At 39.6% G+C, this 15,782-nt stretch overlaps 1 protein-coding gene across 1 annotated transcript in view; it reads left to right on the top strand.

Annotated features, from left to right (window-relative positions):
- Positions 1–15,163, top strand: part of DOC2A (double C2 domain alpha) — a 160,498-nt gene extending 145,335 nt beyond the window's left edge. Inside the window, exons 9-10 of the mRNA XM_053694322.1 lie at positions 762–858; positions 14,813–15,163. Coding sequence (XP_053550297.1) covers positions 762–858; positions 14,813–14,949 — 234 coding nt within the window. The 3' untranslated portion in view covers positions 14,950–15,163. The remainder of the gene's footprint in view (positions 1–761; positions 859–14,812) is intronic.
- The last annotated feature ends 619 nt before the right edge of the window (positions 15,164–15,782 follow it).

The raw sequence follows: 15,782 nt of genomic DNA, 5'->3' as shown, positions 1-15,782 counted from the left end.
CCCCTTTCCTCCCTGAGCAGTGTGTGACTAAGCAGTAACCCCTTCCCTCCCTGAGCAGTGTGTGACTGAGCAGTAACCTCTTCCCTCCCTGAGCAGAGTATGACTGAGCAGTAACCCCTTCCCTCCCTGAGCAGAGTGTGACTGAGCAGTAACCCCTTCCCTCCCTGAGCAGAGTGTGACTGAGCAGTAACCCCTTCCCTCCCTGAGCAGTGTGTGGCTGAGCAGTAACCCCTTCCCTCCCTGAGCAGTGTGTGACTGAGCAGTAACCCCTTCCCACCCTGAGCAGTGTGTGACTGAGCAGTAACCCCTTCCCTCCCTGAGCAGTGTGTGACTGAGCAGTAACCCCTTCCCTCCCTGAGCAGTATATGACTGAGCAGTAACCCCTTCCCTCCCTGAGCAGTGTGTGACTGAGCAGTAACCCCTTCCCTCCCTGAGCAGTGTGTGACTGAGCAGTAACTCCTTCCCTCCCTGAGCAGAGTGTGACTGAACCCTAACCCTTCCCTCCCTAAGAATAATGTAACTGAGCATTTAGATATGTAACGTAAAGCGCTTAGATAGCCTACAACGTGTAGGGTGACCATATTGCCGCTTTAAAAAGGGACACATATGAAAAATACATATGTCAGGGTTCTTATACAAAACATTCCTTTACACAGACCTGACATATGTATTTTTCTTATGTGTCCCTTTTTAAAGTGGCAATATGGTCACCCTAACAATGTGGGGAAGCAGAAATAAAACATCTCTTTCTTACTGTTCAGGAGTTCTTCTATAAGATTGCTCACCATGAGCTGCAGCAGAGGAGCCTGGAGGTAACAGTGTGGGATTATGACCTTGGCAAATCCAACGATTTTATAGGTATTTCACTGTTTTAATTTCCCCATATCACTTGGCAAACGTTCCTCTGATCTAATGTTACTAATACACGTTCTTGCTTATACTCGATTATTACAATGACTGATATAATAATGTCTTGCACGCCCTCTGCTGTTTTATTGCTGTTACTACAGCTGTCATTACTTCATGTTATTACTAAATATCCTATTTGCCTATCATTGATACGTGAGGACATAATCTACGTTTTGTATTTCACCATTGCAAATGTGTTTATTTCAATGTATACTATTGAACTATGAACCAATGGTTTTTGACTTCAGTGTCCCTTTAATAGGTTTATATAGTGGCGTTGATGTGGGAGGCCAGAGGTTTAGGGTTAATAACTTTATTTAGTGGAGGCGACTTTGGGGAGCGGCGGAATAGGGGTTGATATCTTTATTATAGTGTGGGCGATGTTGGGGTGCGGGGGAATAAGGGTTAATAACTTTAGTATAGTGGCGGCGATGTTGGGGAGCGGCAGAATAGGGGTTAATAGCTTTTATTAGTGGCAGCTATGTCGGGAGCGGCAGCTTAGGGGTTAATAAGTTTATTTAGGTGGCGCCGATGTCGGGAGCAGCAGATTAGGGGTTGTGATGGATACCCGGCTACCTCGGCTGGGTAGCTCCGCCAAACGGGTCCTGCTTCCTCCCTGCTGACTGTAGCTATGTAGCTGGCAAGTGACCACAGCCTGTAGCCACCCCTGATGCCCAACAGCACCAGTACTCAGGGTCCCACCCTGTGGCAGACTCCGGCTACCCAGACTAGGTAGCTCTGCCAGAGGGTCCTTCCTCTGTCTGGAACAGGCTGCTATGTAGCCCAGGAAAGTGATTTTAGCAGAAGCCCACCCAAATAACTAGACAGACTAGCATTCAGGTGAAACAGGAACTGATTTTATCGTAAAACATACACTCCTTTTATACTCACAGCTCCTTGATAAGACCCTGGACAATCCCACAATTTTCCCGCCATTCCCACCCCTCCAGACTGGCACCGCCATAGCAGCCACAGTCCCACAGAATCCCAGGACACAGGGGTGGCAGTTTCGGGGTGATCCTGGGGGAGCGGCGGCACTTCCAGGGTGTCATTTTAAAGCCCTTGGTCCCCAGATGCCACAGTCAACGTGATTTGTCACTGGGGACCTGAGATACAGCCCGTTGAAGTTATGGGGATAGGGGGTGTCAAAAACCCTGGGTTCCCAAAGGAGCTCCTCTCCGGTAATTTCCCCACCTCTTGACCTCCCTAGGGGCTACTAATCCCCAAAAGAATGGAGCTCTGGGGCACATGGTTGCTGGAGCGACCAGGGGTAAAGTTAGCGGGTGTCCTGCTGTTCTGTGGCCAACCAGGAGTTCCAGGAGTCGGCCAGCCTTAGAGGGGTTAGACTGGTGTCGGTTGTGAGGCGGCCGACCGGGAGTTCCAGGAGCCCGGACAGCCTTGGAGGGTTTTCCAGGTCATACATGAGCTCTTCTCTTAAGTTTAGAACACAAAACAAGCAAACAAAAGCTTCCAGAGATTGTGGTTGCTCTGAGGAGCCCAAAACCATTGAGAAACAACAGGGGTGAGGTTGTAGGGGGGTAGGGGTTTAACCCTTGCAGCCCGGTATCTGTGACAGGGGTTAATAACTTTATTTTGGTGTCGGCGATGTTGGGGGCAGCAGATTAGGGGTGTTTAGACTTGGGGTTTATGCTAGGGTGTTAGGTTTAAACATAACGTTTTTCTTCCTATAGACATCAATGGGGTTGCGTTACGGCAATCGCCATTCTGCGCTTCAGGTGTTTTTTTCTAACACTCTCTCCCAATTAATGTCTATGGGGAAAGCGTGCACCAGCACGTCAAAACAGCCCTTGGATTTTGTGCGGTATGGAGCTCATCGCCACCATATCGCACGCACAAGGCGGCTTTTTAAAAACTTGTAATAGCAGCGCTATGGAGGGTGAAATAATGCAACTTTTGTTGCATTCGTTTCGCACCCTCTATAGCGCAAAACTTGTAATCTAGGTGTTTGTTTGGCTAAACATTAGATCACTGAATTTCAAACTTGTTCTCAAACCTCCCCAACAGGACAGGTTCTCAGGATTACCTTGGATAAGATCAGCTAAAATAACTGTTTATTAATCAGCTGTTTATGTCACCTGTGCTCTACTTCAGATATCCTCAAAATGTACCCTGTTAGGGAGGTCTGAGAACAGATTTGAAAACCAGTGAGATAGACTGAGGTTTGTGGGAGGGGTTTTATAGAGCTATTGGGGTTTGGGAATCTTTGCCTCCTCCTAGGGGTAGAGCAGAGTAATTCCCAGGAATAATGGATTGTAGACTCTCACCACGCTTTGAGGTAAGCATATGGTTTCTTCCCTTGCATCAATGCCTCTTTTAATACTCTGTTATTACTAGTACAGATGATCTGCTCACTAATACTCTGTTATTACTAGTACAGATGATCTGCTCACTAATACTCTGTTATTACTAGTACAGATGATCTGCTCACTAATACTCTGTTATTACTAGTACAGATGATCTGCTCACTAATACTCTGTTATTACTAGTACAGATGATCTGCTCACTAATACTCTGTTATTACTAGTACACATGATCTGCTCACTAATACTCTGTTATTACTAGTACAGATGATCTGCTCATCAATACTCTATTATTACTAGTACACATGATCTGCTCACTAATACTCTGTTATTACTAGTACAGATGATCTGCTCATCAATACTCTATTATTACTAGTACACATGATCTGCTCACTAATACTCTGTTATTACTAGTACACATGACCTGCTCACTAATACTCTGTTATTACTAGTACAGATGATCTGCTCATCAATACTCTATTATTACTAGTACACATGATCTGCTCACTAATACTCTGTTATTACTAGTACAGATGATCTGCTCATCAATACTCTATTATTACTAGTACACATGATCTGCTCACTAATACTCTGTTACTACTAATACAGATGATCTGCTCACTAATACTCTGTTATTACTAGTACAGATTAGCTGCTCACTAATACTCTGTTATTACTAGTACAGATGATCTGCTTACTAATACTCTGTTATTACTAGTACAAATGATCTGCTCACTAATACTCTGTTATTACTAGTACAGATTATCTGCTCACTAATACTCTGTTATTACTAGTAAAGATGCTCTGCTTACTAATACTCTGTTATTACTAGTACAGATTATCTGCTCACTAATACTCTGTTATTACTAGTACACATGATCTGCTCACTAATACTCTTTTATTACTAGTACACATGATCTGCTCATCAATACTCTATTATTACTAGTACACATGATCTGCGCACTAATACTCTGTTATTACTAGTACAGATTATCTGCGCACTAATACTCTGTTATTACTAGTACACATGATCTGCTCACTAATACTCTGTTATTACTAGTACACATGATCTGCTCACTAATACTCTGTTATTACTAGTACACATGGTCTGCTCACTAATACTCTGTTATTACTAGTACACATGATTTTCTCACTAATACTCTGTTATTACTAGTACACATGGTCTGCTCACTAATACTCTGTTATTAGTAGTACACATGGTCTGCTCACTAATACTTTGTTATTACTAGTACACATGATCTGCTCACTAATACTCTGTTATTACTAGTACACATGGTCTGCTCACTAATACTCTGTTATTACTAGTACACATGGTCTGCTCACTAATACTCTGCTATTACTAGTACAGATTATCTGCACACTAATACTCTGTTATTACTAGTACAGATGATCTGCACACTAATACTCTGTTATAACTAGTACACATTATCTCTTCACTAATACTCTGTTATTACTAGTACACATAGTCTGCTCACTAATAATCTGTTATTAATAGTACACATAGTCTGCTCACTAATAATCTGTTATTAATAGTACACATAGTCTGCTCACTAATAATCTGTTATTACTAGTACACATATGCTCACTAATACTCTATTATTACTAGTACACATGATCTGCTCACTAATACTCTGTTATTACTAGTACACATGATCTACTCACTAATACTCTGTTATTACTAGTACACATGGTCTGCTCAATAATACTCTGTTATTACTAGTACACATGATCTGCTCTCTAATACTCTGTTATTACTAGTACACATGGTCTGCTCACTAATACTCTGTTATTACTAGTACACATATGCTCACTAATACTCTGTTATTACTAGTACACATGGGGCGCAATCCGATATACGGCGCAGGTTTCGGCGCAAGCGTGGAAACCTGCGCTGCCCGTAGTTTCAGCTCGCAACTCGAGCTATCTTATATACAGCGCCGTCAGATGCTAAAGTGCCGTAAGTCTGACAAACTAGCGATGTCCAGAAATCTGCGTAAGTACAAATTTCTGGAGTCGCCAGTGACTTACGGCACTTTAGAAACTGCCGCCGCATAAAAAAACTGACTAAGTTATAAAATCACCCGTTACTGTCTAACACGCCTCCCAAACATAGCCCGACACGTATACCCATCTATCCGCAATCCCCCCTCTCACTCCTAATAATAAATATATTAACCCCTAAACCGCTGCTCCCGGACCCCGCCGCCAGCTACATATGTCTTACCCCCGAATCTGACCCCCCTACACCACCGCCACCTACATTAACTATATTACCCCCTAATATGATCCCCCTACACCGCCGCCACCTATTTAAACTATATTAACCCCTAATATGATCCCCCTACACCGCCGCCACCTATTTAAACTATATTAACCCCTAATGTGAGCCCCCTACACCGCCGCCACCTATATTATATGTACTACCCCCTAATCTGACCCCCTTACACTGCCGCCACCTATATTAAAATTATTAACCCCTAAACTAATCCCCCTATACCGCCGCCACCTATATTAAATTTATCAACCCCTAAAATACTAAAATTTCCTTACCACTAAACCTAAGTCTAACCCTACAAATAGCCCTGAAAAGGGCCTTTTGCGTGGCATTGCCCCAAAGTAACCAGCTCTATTACCAGCCCTTAAAAGGGCCTTTTGCAGGGCATTGCCCCAAAGTAACCAGCTCTATTACCAGCCCTTAAAAGGGCCTTTTGCGGGGCTTTGTCCCAAAGTAATCAGCTCTTTTACCTGTAATCTAATCCCCCTACACCGCCGCCACCTATATTAAATATATTAACCCCTAATCTAATCCCCCTACACCGCCGCCACCTATATTAAATATATTAACCCCTAATCTGAACCCCCTACACCGCCGCCACCTATATTAACCCTAATTATATTAGGGTTAATATAGTTATTATATTATATATATTATTAATATAGTTAATAATTAATATAGTTATTATATTATATATTAACTATATTAACCCTATCTAACTCTAACACCCCTAACTTAATTATTATTAAAATAAATCTAAATAATAATAATATTAACTAAATTATTCCTATTTAAATCTAAATACTTACCTATAAAATAAACCCTAAGGGCTAGATTTGGAGTTTGGCGTTAGCCGTGAAAACCAGCGTTAGAGGCTCCTAACGCTGGTTTTAGGCTACCTCCGGTATTTGGAGTCACTCAAAATAGGGTCTAACGCTCACTTTTCAGCCGCGACTTTTCCATACCGCAGATCCCCTTACGTAAATTGCGTATCCTATCTATTCAATGGGATTTTTCTAACTCCGGTATTTAGAGTCGTGTCTGAAGTGAGCGTTAGAACTCTAACGACAAAACTCCAGCCGCAGGAAAAAAGTCAGTAGTTAAGAGCTTTCTGGGCTAACGCCGGTTTATAAAGCTCTTAACTACTGTACTCTAAAGTACACTAACACCCATAAACTACCTATGTACCCCTAAACCGAGGTCCCCCCACATCGCGGACACTCGATTACATTTTTTTAACCCCTAATCTGCCGACCGCCACCTACGTTATACTTATGTACCCCTAATCTGCTGCCCCTAACACCGCCGACCCCTATATTATATTTATTAACCCCTAATCTGCCCCCCACAACGTCGCAGCCAGCTACCTACAATAATTAACCCCTAATCTGCCGACCACAAAGCGCCGCCACCTACGTTATACTTATGTACCCCTAATCTGCTGCCCCTAACACCGCCGACCCCTATATTATATTTATTAACCCCTAATCTGCCCCCCTCAACGTCGCCTCCACCTGCCTACACTTATTAACCCCTAATCTGCCGAGCGGACCGCACCGCTATTATTATAAAGTTATTAACCCCTAATCCGCCTCACTAACCCTATAATAAATAGTATTAACCCCTAATCTGCCCTCCCTAACATCGCCGACACCTAACTTCAAACATTAACCCCTAATCTGCCGACTGGAGCTCACCGCTATTCTAATAAATGTATTAACCCCTAAAGCTAAGTCTAACCCTAACACTAACACCCCCCTAAATTAAATATAAATTAAATCTAACAAAATAAATTAACTCTTATTAAATAAATTATTCCTATTTAAAGCTAAATACTTACCTGTAAAATAAATCCTAATATAGCTACAATATAAATTATAATTATATTATAGCTATTTTAGGATTTATATTTATTTTACAGGTAACTTTGTATTTATTTTAACCAGGTACAATAGCTATTAAATAGTTAAGAACTATTTAATAGCTAAAATAGTTAAAATAATTACAAAATTACCAGTAAAATAAATCCTAACCTAAGTTACAATTAAACCTAACACTACACTATCAATAAATTAATTAAATAAACTACCTACAATTACCTACAATTAACCTAACACTACACTATCAATAAATTAATTAAATACAATTCCTACAAATAAATACAATTAAATAAACTAGCTAAAGTACAAAAAATAAAAAAGAACTAAGTTACAAAAAATAAAAAAATATTTACAAACATAAGAAAAATATTACAACAATTTTAAACTAATTACACCTACTCTAAGCCCCCTAATAAAATAACAAAGCCCCCCAAAATAAAAAAATGCCCTACCCTATTCTAAATTACTAAAGTTCAAAGCTCTTTTACCTTACCAGCCCTGAACAGGGCCCTTTGCGGGGCATGCCCCAAGAAGTTCAGCTCTTTTGCCTGTAAAAAAAAACATACAATACCCAAGCCCCCCAACATTACAACCCACCACCCACATACCCCTAATCTAACCCAAACCCCCCTTAAATAAACCTAACACTAAGCCCCTGAAGATCTTCCTACCTTGTCTTCACCTCACCGGGTTCACCGATCTGTCCAGAAGAGCTCCTCCGATGTCCTGATCCAAGCCTAAGCGGGGGGCTGAAGAGGTCCATGATCCGGCTGAAGTCTTCATCCAAGCGGGGCAGAAGAGGTCTTCCATCCGATTGAAGTCTTCATCCAAGCGGCATCCATCCGGAGCGGAGCGGCAGCATCCTGAAGACCTCCGACGCGGAACATCCATCCTGGCCGACGACTGAACGACGAATGACGGTTCCTTTAAATGACGTCATCCAAGATGGCGTCCCTCGAATTCCGATTGGCTGATAGGATTCTATCAGCCAATCGGAATTAAGGTAGGAATATTCTGATTGGCTGATGGAATCAGCCAATCAGAATCAAGTTCAATCTGATCGGAACAGCTAATAGAATGCGAGCTCAATCTGATTGGCTGATTGGATCAACCAATCGGATTGAACTTGATTCTGATTGGCTGATTCTATCAGCCAATCAGAATATTCCTACCTTAATTCCGATTGGCTGATAGAATCCTATCAGCCAATCGGAATTCGAGGGACGCCATCTTGGATGACGTCATTTAAAGGAACCGTCATTCATCGTTCAGTCGTCGGCCAGGATGGATGTTCCGCGTTGGAGGTCTTCAGGATGCTGCCGCTCCGCTCCGGATGGATGCCGCTTGGATGAAGACTTCAATCGGATGGAAGACCTCTTCTGCCCCGCTTGGATGAAGACTTCAGCCGGATCATGGACCTCTTCAGCCCCCCGCTTGGGCTTGGATCAGGACATCGGAGGAGCTCTTCTGGACAGATCGGTGAACCTGGTGAGGTGAAGACAAGGTAGGAAGATCTTCAGGGGCTTAGTGTTAGGTTTATTTAAGGGGGGTTTGGGTTAGATTAGGGGTATGTGGGTGGTGGGTTGTAATGTTGGGGGGCTTGGGTATTGTATGTTTTTTTTTACAGGCAAAAGAGCTGAACTTCTTGGGGCATGCCCCGCAAAGGGCCCTGTTCAGGGCTGGTAAGGTAAAAGAGCTTTGAACTTTAGTAATTTAGAATAGGGTAGGGCATTTTTTTTATTTTGGGGGGCTTTGTTATTTTATTAGGGGGCTTAGAGTAGGTGTAATTAGTTTAAAATTGTTGTAATATTTTTCTTATGTTTGTAAATATTTTTTTATTTTTTGTAACTTAGTTCTTTTTTATTTTTTGTACTTTAGCAAGTTTATTTAATTGTATTTATTTGTAGGAATTGTATTTAATTAATTTATTGATAGTGTAGTGTTAGGTTAATTGTAGGTAATTGTAGGTAGTTTATTTAATTAATTTATTGATAGTGTAGTGTTAAGTTTAATTGTAACTTAGGTTAGGATTTATTTTACAGGTAATTTTGAAATTATTTTAACTATTTTAGCTATTAAATAGTTCTTAACTATTTAATAGCTATTGTACCTGGTTAAAATAAATACAAAGTTACCTGTAAAATAAATATTAATCCTAAAATAGCTATAATATAATTATAAATTATATTGTAGCTATAGTAGGATTTATTTTACAGGTAAGTATTTAGCTTTAAATAGGAATAATTTATTTAATAAGAGTTAATTAATTTTGTTAGATTTAAATTATATTTAATTTAGGGGGGTGTTAGTGTTAGGGTTAGACTTAGCTTTAGGGGTTAATACATTTATTAGAATAGCGGTGAGCTCAAGTCGGCAGATTAGGGGTTAATAATTGAAGTTAGGTGTCGGCGATGTTAGGGAGGGCAGATTAGGGGTTAATACTATTTATTATAGGGTTAGTGAGGCGGATTAGGGGTTAATAACTTTATTATAATAGCGGTGCGGTCCGGTCGGCAGATTAGGGGTTAATAAGTGTAGGCAGGTGGAGGCGACGTTGTGGGGGGCAGATTAGGGGTTAATAAATATAATATAGGGGTCGGCGATGTTAGGGCAGCAGATTAGGGGTATATAGGGATAATGTAAGTAGCGGCGGTTTACGGAGCGGCAGATTAGGGGTTAATAATAATATGCAGGGGTCAGCGATAGCGGGGGCGGCAGAATAGGGGTTAATAAGTGTAAGGTTAGGGGTGTTTAGACTCGGGGTACATGTTAGAGTGTTAGGTGCAGACGTAGGAAGTGTTTCCGCATAGCAAACAATGGGGCTGCGTTAGGAGCTGAACGCGGCTTTTTTGCAGGTGTTAGGTTTTTTTTCAGCTCAAACAGCTCCATTGTTTCCTATGGGGGAATCGTGCACGAGCACGTTTTTGAGGCTGGCCGCTTGCGTAAGCAACTCTGGTATCGAGAGTTGAAGCTGCGTTAAATATGCTCTACGCTCCTTTTTTGGAGCCTAACACAGCCTTTATGTGGACTCTCAATACCAGAGTTATTTTTATGGTGCGGCCAGAAAAAAGCCGGTGTTAGCTACGCGGGTCGTTACCGACAAAACTCCAAATCTAGGCCTAAGATAGCTACAATATAATTAATAATTACATTGTAGCTATTTTAGGGTTTATATTTATTTTACAGGTAACTTGGTATTTATTTGAACTAGGTACAATAGCTATTAAATAGTTAATAACTTTTTAATAGCTACCTAGTTAAAATAATTACCAAATTACCTGTAAAATAAATCCTAACCTAAGAATTCTAATTAGCTAATAGAATTACAGTAGCTTTTATTCTATTGGCTATTCAAATCAGCCAATAGAATTAAAGTAGCTTGCATCCGATTGGCTGATTTGAATTTGAAGGCTCAAATCAGCCAATAGGAATTCAAGGGACGCCATTTTTAATTGCATACCTTGAATTCCTATTCAGTGTACGGCGGCGATTGTATTAAGAGGATCCTCCACGCTCGGCTCCGGTCTTCAGTTCCAGCGTCGCCGATCTTCAGTTCCAGCATACCGGTCTTCAGTTCCAGATGGACGGTCTTCAGCTCCGCGGTCATCGGTCTTCAACTCCTCCGCACCGCGCCGGCTGGATCCTGGAAGAAGAGGTCGCCGACTGGAAGAAGACTTCTCCGCCTGGAACAGGACCTTCTCCGCCGGTCTTCAGGACAGGTAAGGAGCACTTGGGGGTTAGACTTAGGTTTTTTTAAGGGGGGATTGGGTGGGTTAGAGTAGGGGTATGTGGGTGGTGGGTTTTAATGGGGGGGGTTGTTCTTTTTTTTTACAAGTAAAAGAGCTGATTACTTTGGGACAATGCCCCACAAAAGGCCCTTTTAAGGGCTGGTAATAGAGCTGATTACTTTTGTAATTTAGATTAGGGTAGGGATTTTTTTTTATTTTGGGGGGCTTTGTTATTTTATTAGGGGGCTTAGATTAGGTGTAATTAGCTTAAAATTCTTGTAATCTTTTTTTTTTTGTAATTTAGTGTTTGTTTTTGTAATTTAGTTTAGCTTATTTAATTGTATTTTAGTTTAGATATTTGTAGTTTATTTAATTTATTGATAGTGTAGGTGTATTTGTAACTTAGGTTAGGATTTATTTTACAGGTAATTTGGTAATTATTTTAACTAGGTAGCTATTAAATAGTTATTAACTATTTAATAGCTATTGTACCTAGTTCAAATAAATACCAAGTTACATGTAAAATAAATATAAACCCTAAAATAGCTACAATGTAATTATTAATTATATTGTAGCTATCATAGGGTTTATTTTATAGGTAAGTATTTAGTTTTAAATAGGAATAATTTAGTTAATATTATTAATATTATTTAGATTTATTTTAATAATAATTAAGTTAGGGGTGTTAGAGTTAGATAGGGTTAATATAGTTAATATATAATATAATAACTATATTAATTATTAACTATATTAACCCTAATTATTACTAGTACACATGATCTGCTCACTAATACTCTGTTATTACTAGTACACATGATCTGCTCACTAATACTCTGTTTTTACTAGTACAGATGATCTGCTCACTAATACTCTGTTATTACTAGTACACATGATCTGCTCACTAATACTCTGTTATTACTAGTACACACGATCTGCTCACTAATACTCTGTTATTACTAGTACACATGATCTGCTCACTAATACTCTGTTATTACTATTACACATGATCTGCTCACTAATACTCTGTTATTACTAGTACACATGATCTGCTCACTAATACTCTGTTATTACTAGTACACATGATCTGCTCACTAATACTCTGTTATTACTAGTACACATATGCTCACTAATACTCTGTTATTACTAGTACACATGGTCTGCTCACTAATACTCTGTTATTACTAGTACACATATGCTCAGTAATACTCTGTTATTACTAGTACACATGGTCTGTTCACTAATACTCTGTTATTACTAGTACACACGATCTGCTCACTAATACTCTGTTATTACTAGTACACATGATCTGCTCACTAATACTCTGTTATTACTAGTACACATGATCTGCTCACTAATACTCTGTTATTACTAGTACACATGATCTGCTCACTAATACTCTGTTATTACTAGTACACATGATCTGCTCACTAATACTCTGTTATTACTAGTACACATATGCTCACTAATACTCTGTTATTACTAGTACACATGGTCTGCTCACTAATACTCTGTTATTACTAGTACACATATGCTCAGTAATACTCTGTTATTACTAGTACACATGGTCTGCTCACTAATACTCTGTTATTACTAGTACACGTGATCTGCTCACTAATACTCTGTTATTACTAGTACATGTGATCTGCTCACTAATACTCTGTTATTACTAGTACACATGATCTGCACACTAATACTCTGTTATTACTAGTACACGTGATATTTTCACTGATACTCTCTTATTACTAGTACACATGGTCTGCTCACTAATACTCTGTTATTACTAGTACACATGATCTGCTCACTAATACTCTGTTATTACTAGTACACATGATCTGCTCACTAATACTCTGTTATTACTAGTACACATGATCTGCTCACTAATACTCTGTTATTACTAGTACACATGATCTGCTCACTAATACTCTGTTATTACTAGTACACATGATCTGCTTACTAATACTCTGTTATTACTAGTACAGATTATCTGCTCACTAATACTCTGTTATTACTAGTACACATGGTCTGCTCACTAATACTTTGTTATTACTAGTACACATGATATTTTCACTGATACTCTCTTATTACTAGTACACATGGTCTGCTCACTAATACTCTCTTATTACTAGTACACATATGCTCACTAATACTCTGTTATTACTAGTACACATGGTCTGCTCACTAATACTCTGTTATTACTAGTACACGTGATCTGCTCACTAATACTCTGTTATTACTAGTACACGTGATCTGCTCACTAATACTCTGTTATTACTAGTACACATGATCTGCACACTAATACTCTGTTTTTACTAGTACACATGATATTTTCACTGATACTCTCTTATTACTAGTACACATGGTCTGCTCACTAATACTCTGTTATTACTAGTACACATGATCTGCTCACTAATACTCTGTTATTACTAGTACACATGATCTGCTCACTAATACTCTGTTATTACTAGTATACATGATCTGCTCACTAATACTCTGTTATTACTAGTACACATGATCTGCTTACTAATACTCTGTTATTACTAGTACAGATTATCTGCTCACTAATACTCTGTTATTACTAGTACACATGGTCTGCTCACTAATACTTTGTTATTACTAGTACACATGATATTTTCACTGATACTCTCTTATTACTAGTACACATGGTCTGCTCACTAATACTCTCTTATTACTAGTACACATATGCTCACTAATACTCTCTTATTACTAGTACACATGGTCTGCTCACTAATACTCTGTTATTACTAGTACATAAGGCAAGTTTATTGATAACCATGGCACATTCTGTAATATTCCATTATTACTAGTATACTTGGTAATAATCTCTTATTAATACTGCACATTTTATGCTCAGCAATATTAATACTAAAACATACAGAACGCTCATTAATACTATCATATTACTTGTACACAAGAAAAAAAAGTAAATATCAGAGTGGAACTAGTGTCTCCTTTGCAGACACAAATTATTATTGAACTAACAACTTGTAATATGTGATTGAGTGTTGTTGATTGTGTGAGACTAATAACACACTCTGTACAAAACGTCTCACTATTTATCTTGTCACTACCTTACACATCCTCAGCTAGGAAAACACTGCCTTAGGTACACAATGGAACAAAGTAATCTATATGTATGTAACATACTATAGGTAACTATAATATTATGTGTAATATACTTAAAGGCACAGTCTACTCCAGAATTTGTATTTTCTAAAAAGATAGATAATCCCTTTATTACCCATTCCTGAGTTTTGCATAACCAACACTGTTATATTAATACACTTTTTACCTCTGTGATTTCCTTGTATCTAAGCATCTTCTGACAGCCCCCTTAGTTCAGTTATTTTGACGGACCTGAATTTTAGCCAATCAGTGCTGACTCCTAGTTAACTCCACATGCATGAGCACAATGTTAACTATATAGCACACATGAACTAATGCAGAGGCGGACTTCAAGGGCTTAGAAATTAGCATATGAGCCTACCTAGGTTTAGCTTTCAACAAAGAACACCAAGAGGACAAAGCAAATTTGATGATAAATGTAAATTAGAAAGTTGTTTAAAATTGCATGCCCTATCTGAATCATGAAAGTTTAATTTTGATTAGACTGTCCCTTTAATGTGCTTGTGCTGAGGATTTTCCTTGCTTACCCTGCAGGAGGCGTCACCTTCGGTATGGCTGCCAAAGGGGAATGTTTGAAGCATTGGATGGAATGCCTTGCCTCCATTAATCAGAGGATAGAACACTGGCACACGCTGACCAATGAGCTTCCAGGATCCAACTACACTGAATAAGGAATGAAGCGTTCTGATTGGAAGAAACAGCAAAGGACCAATAAGAGGACTCACATGCACAAAATCTGACACACACATTATACAAAACGTTTCTGCCTCAGCTGTGAAAACTCCAATTTATGCACTCTTTAAAGATGTCTGTCCCTGGGCCCTTCATGGCTTGTACGAAGCCACAATACTGTTAGTTAGCTTGTGCTGCAGTGAGACACGCATCTCCTACCCAAGTACCACAACTTGCAGTGAGACACGCATCTCCTACCCAAGTACCACAACTTGCAGTGAGACACGCATCTCCTACCCAAGTACCACAACTTGCAGTGAGACACGCATCTCCTACCCAAGTACCACAACTTGCAGTGAGACACGCATCTCCTACCCAAGTACCACAACTTGCAGTGAGACACGCATCTCCTACCCAAGTACCACAACTTGCAGTGAGACACGCATCTCCTACCCAAGTACCACAACTTGCAGTGAGACACGCATCTCCTACCCAAGTACCACAACTTGCAGTGAGACACGCATCTCCTACCCAAGTACCACAACTTGCAGTGAGACACGCATCTCCTACCCAAGTACCACAACTTGCAGTGAGACACGCATCTCCTACCCAAGTACCACAACTTGCAGTGAGACACGCATCTCCTACCCAAGTACCACAACTTTACACTGTCAGACTCTGGCTAACGCCACAAATAGTTTTTTTTCTGTTTATGACTAAGACCAGGAGTTGCTAAAAATATCCTTGAAAACGTGTTATTTTCATGAGCTTATGTTACATACAATTTTATCACTTTTGAAAATGCCGATACTTACCCTATGCAAAAAAAAAG

Source organism: Bombina bombina, chromosome 11 (genome assembly GCF_027579735.1).
Source record: "Bombina bombina isolate aBomBom1 chromosome 11, aBomBom1.pri, whole genome shotgun sequence".
In the NCBI taxonomy this organism is placed as follows: domain Eukaryota; kingdom Metazoa; phylum Chordata; class Amphibia; order Anura; family Bombinatoridae; genus Bombina; species Bombina bombina.
Note: the sequence above shows the minus strand (reverse complement) of the source record. Positions and strands in the feature narration are given on the sequence as shown.